Here is a 4,176-nt window from a genome sequence, read left to right as displayed (position 1 = left end):
GAGACAAAGCTTGAAGGAAATAGTGGGGAGGAAATTAAACAAGTGTGGGGAAAAAGAGGGGTCAAATATGGGGAACTGCAGGCTAGTGGCACTAGGGGGAGGCAAATTAATGATGTGGGACAACAATGTTTGGGAAGGCGAAGTAGTGGAGATAGGTTCATACACCTTGACTTGCAGTTTTAAATCAAGGGTTAATGGTTTCACTTGGCACATGACAGGGATATATGCACCAACTTGCAACTTAGAAAGACAGGAGGTGTGGTGGGAGATAGGGGCTGTCAGGAGTTTATTTACAGGGCCTTGGGTCCTTGGGGGTGATTTCAATATTGTTAGATATGCTTCAGAAAAGAGGAACTGCACCAGAACTTCTGTGTACATGAATGAGAACTTCTGTGTACATGAATGATTTTTCTGATGTTATTGAGGACATGGAGCTAATTGATCCACCACTTGAAGGGGGGAACTACACGTGGGCCAACCTGGAAGCTGTTTCGAGGATAGACAAAATTATGTACTCCTCGGAATGGGGGGAGAGTTTCTGCAATGTGAAGCAAGAACTATTACCTCGAGTTTGCTCTGACCATGCACCAATTGCACTTAAAAGTGGCCGTTGGAGTCATACAAAATCATATTTCAAATTTGAAGGATGGTGGTTGGAGACCGAGGGTTTTAATGAAAGAATTAAAGATTGGTGGACATCTTTTGAATTCGAAGGGAGGCCTGATTTCATCTTAGCTTCCAAGCTGAAAGCTATGAAGACTAAACTGAAAGACTGGAGTGTAAGCACTTATGGGAACCTGGAAAAAAGAAAGAAGGAAATGCTCAACAGAGTTCATGAGTTTGACGAAATTCAACAGTCCAGGCCTTTAACTGAAGTAGAGACTCTTCAAAAAGCAAGTGTGGTAAAGGAGTTTGAAGAGTACGCAAAGAAGGAAGGGATAGCATGGAGACAGAGATCTAGAACTCTGTGGATAAAACAAGGGGACAAAAATACAAAGTTCTTTCAGAGAATGGCAACTGCTCATAAGAGATTCAACCATATTGATAAACTGGTGGTAGAAGATCAAGAACTGGTGGATCCTATAGAGATCAAAACAGAAATTATTTCTTTTTATAGGAAGTTGTACAAGGAAAGTGAGAACTGGAGACCATCATTTCACATGAACCAGTGTCCTTCCATCAGCGTTGAGGAGCAACAAGAACTACAAAAGCCTTTTGAAGAAGAGGAGGTCCTTCTTGGACTTAAAGATTGTGCTGTAGACAAAGCACCAGGTCCAGATGGATACACAATGGGTTTTTTTGTTAATTGCTGGGAGATAGTGAAGGGGGATTTGATGTCTACTATGCAGAACTTTCACTCCCAGGAGTTTTTTGAAAAGAGCTTTAATGCAACATATATAGCTCTTATCCCAAAAAAGAGTGGTGCAAAGAAATTGAGAGACTTTAGACCAATCAGTTTAATTGGAAGTGTATACAAGTTGATTGCAAAGATTCTCACAAAAAGATTGAAGAAAGTGATGCACAAACTAGTAGATACTCAACAAATGGCCTTCCTAAGAGGAAGGCAAATAACTGATGCAANTCTTTTTATAGGAAGTTGTACAAGGAAAATGAGAATTGGAGACCATCCTTTAACATGAACCAGTGTCCTTCCATCAACTTTGAGGAGCAACAAGAACTACAAAAGCCTTTTGAAGAAGAGGAGGTCCTTCTTGGACTTAAAGCTTGTGCTGTAGACAAAGCACCAGGTCCAGATGGATACACAATGGGTTTTTTTGTTAATTGCTGGGAGATAGTGAAGGGGGATTTGATGTCTACTATGCAGAATTTCCACTCCCAGGAGTTTTTTGAAAAGAGCTTTAATGCAACATACATAGCTGTCATCCCAAAAAAGAGTGGTGCAAAGGAATTGAGAGACTTTAGACCAATCAGTTTAATTGGAAGTGTCTACAAGTTGATTGCCAAGATTCTCACAAAAAGATTAAAGAAAGTGATGCACAAGCTAGTAGATACTCAACAAATGTAAGAGGAAGGCAAATAACTGATGCAATCTTAATTGCTAATGAGTGTCTAGACTCGAGAGTGAAGGAAAAGTCCCCAGGAGTCATGTGCAAACTGGACATAGAGAAAGCGTATGATCATGTCAGTTGGAGCTTCCTACTTGAAATCATGCAGAGAATGGGCTTTGGATTGAAATGGATCAGATGGATAAAGTTTTGTATACGCACTGTTAAATTCTCAATACTGATAAATGGATCTCCTGAAGGCTTCTTTTCATCAGACAGAGGACTAAGACAAGGTGATCCTCTCTCACCTTTTCTATTCATTATAGTGATGGAAGGCCTAAACAACATGCTAAAGACTACTCACACTAAAGGGTGGATAAGGGGCTTTAATGTAGCAACTGAGGGGAATCTAAGACTGGAAGTCACTCATCTCCAATATGCAGATGACACTCTCATCTTCTATGATGCAGAAGAAAGCCAACTTAAGATCCTGCGAGTGATACTCATTCTTTTTTAAGCAACTTCAGGACTACATATCAACTGGAGGAAAAGTCTGATTTTTCCAATTAATGAGGTGAACAGAATGCAACATCTGACAGAGATCTTGGGAGGAGAACTAGGTAAACTACCAACAGTATATTTGGGGATGCCTTTGGGAGCCAAAAGCAAATCCAATGAAATCTGGAATGGGGTGCTGGAGAGATGTGAAAGAAGACTATCTAGATGGAAAGCACAGTATTTGTCTAGAGGTGGAAGATTGACCCTGATCAACTCAGTCTTAGATGCTTTGCCAACATATTTGATGTCAGTTTTTCCTCTCCCCCCTAAGGTGGAGGAAAGAATTGATGCATTAAGGAGGAATTTTTTGTGGAATAGAGAGAAAGAATATAAAGGATTTCATTTGGTTAAATGGAAGACTGTAATTCTTTCAAAGAAACAAGGTGGGTTAGGCATTAGAAACTTGAAGAAACAGAACAAAAGTCTTATGATGAAGTGGTTGTGGAGATTTCCTAAAGAGGAGCAAGCTCTTTGGGTTAGAGTGATNAAAGGATTTCATTTGGTCAAATGGAAGACTGTAATTCTTTCAAAGAAACAAGGTGGTTTAGGCATTAGAAACTTGAAGAAACAGAACAAATGCCTTATGATGAAGTGGTTGTGGAGATTTCCTAAAGAGGAGCAGGCCCTTTGGGTTAGAGTGATTCAGGCCAAGTATGAGAAGATAGATCACTGGAAAACTAAGGAAGTGACTTCTGCCTATGGTATTAGCATATAGAGATCAATCAGAAATTTGTGGCATTGTTTCTTTCAAAGAACTAGATTCAATGTAAACAATGGAAGAAAGATTTTGTTTTGGGACGATAATTGGTTAGGAAATGGCAGCCTCAAATAGCTCTTTCCAGACATCTATCTGTTGAATCAGCAACATGAGGCCACTGTGCAAGAAGTTTGGTCCATCCATGGATGGAACTTAACATACAGAAGGAGGATACAAGACTGGGAGGTGGATAGACTAGCTGAATTTTATGGCACCCTGGACCATTTTGGAGGATTGAAAGAGGGAGAAGACACTCTTAGGTGGATTCATCACAACAAAGGTATCTTCACAGTTAGCTCTGCCTACAAGAACCTGAATCAAATGGGGACTCAACTCAGATTTTGCCTTGGAAGCTTATCTGGAAAGTCAAAATTCCATATAAGGTGACAGTCTTTACTTGGTTGGTAGTTAAAGAGGCGGTACTAACACAGGAGAATCTAATGAAGAGGGGAATACATGTGTCCTAGATGTTTTTTTTGTGAGCAACAGGCAGAGACAATCAACCATCTGTTTCTTCATTGCAAGGTGGTTAGACAACTGTGGCACTTATTTACCATCTTCAGGGGCACAAACTGGACCATGCCACAAAGGGCAAGTTAGGCTATAGAAAGCTGGAACAATGAAGGCAGTGGCAGTACAGACCAAAGCAGATAGAGGATTGTCCCAGCAGTGATTTGGTGGACCATATGGAAGGAGAGAAATATGAGATGCTTTGAGAGTAGTAGTAGTCCTTTACACATGATTAAAATGAACTGCATAATCACTTTTTGCTATTGGTGTAGTTCGGAGTATGTAGATGATCCTATAGCGGTTAGAGATATCCTAGGGGTCCTTTGTAAGATGAAGTAGGATCTA

The 4,176-nt window shown here is 40.2% G+C and overlaps 1 protein-coding gene across 1 annotated transcript; it reads left to right on the top strand.

The window, feature by feature from the left end:
• The first annotated feature begins 428 nt into the window (after positions 1-428).
• LOC125849719 (uncharacterized) lies at positions 429-1,138 on the top strand. The gene is made up of 2 exons (XM_049529690.1): positions 429-1,073; positions 1,118-1,138. Exons 1-2 carry the CDS (start codon positions 429-431, stop codon positions 1,136-1,138), a joined length of 666 nt encoding a protein of 221 aa, XP_049385647.1.
• The last annotated feature ends 3,038 nt before the right edge of the window (positions 1,139-4,176 follow it).

The sequence above is a fragment of the Solanum stenotomum genome, unplaced genomic scaffold (genome assembly GCF_019186545.1).
Source record: "Solanum stenotomum isolate F172 unplaced genomic scaffold, ASM1918654v1 scaffold10162, whole genome shotgun sequence".
Classification (NCBI taxonomy): Eukaryota; Viridiplantae; Streptophyta; class Magnoliopsida; order Solanales; family Solanaceae; genus Solanum; species Solanum stenotomum.
Note: the sequence above shows the minus strand (reverse complement) of the source record. Positions and strands in the feature narration are given on the sequence as shown.

Coding starts and splice junctions, on each gene's coding strand:
- LOC125849719 (XM_049529690.1), top strand. CDS start 429: ATGGAGCTAATTGATCCACCACTTGAAGGGGGGAACTACACGTGGGCC. Junction 1,074..1,117: donor TGGTAGAAGATCAAGAACTG/GTGGATCCTATA, acceptor TTCTTTTTATAG/GAAGTTGTACAAGGAAAGTG.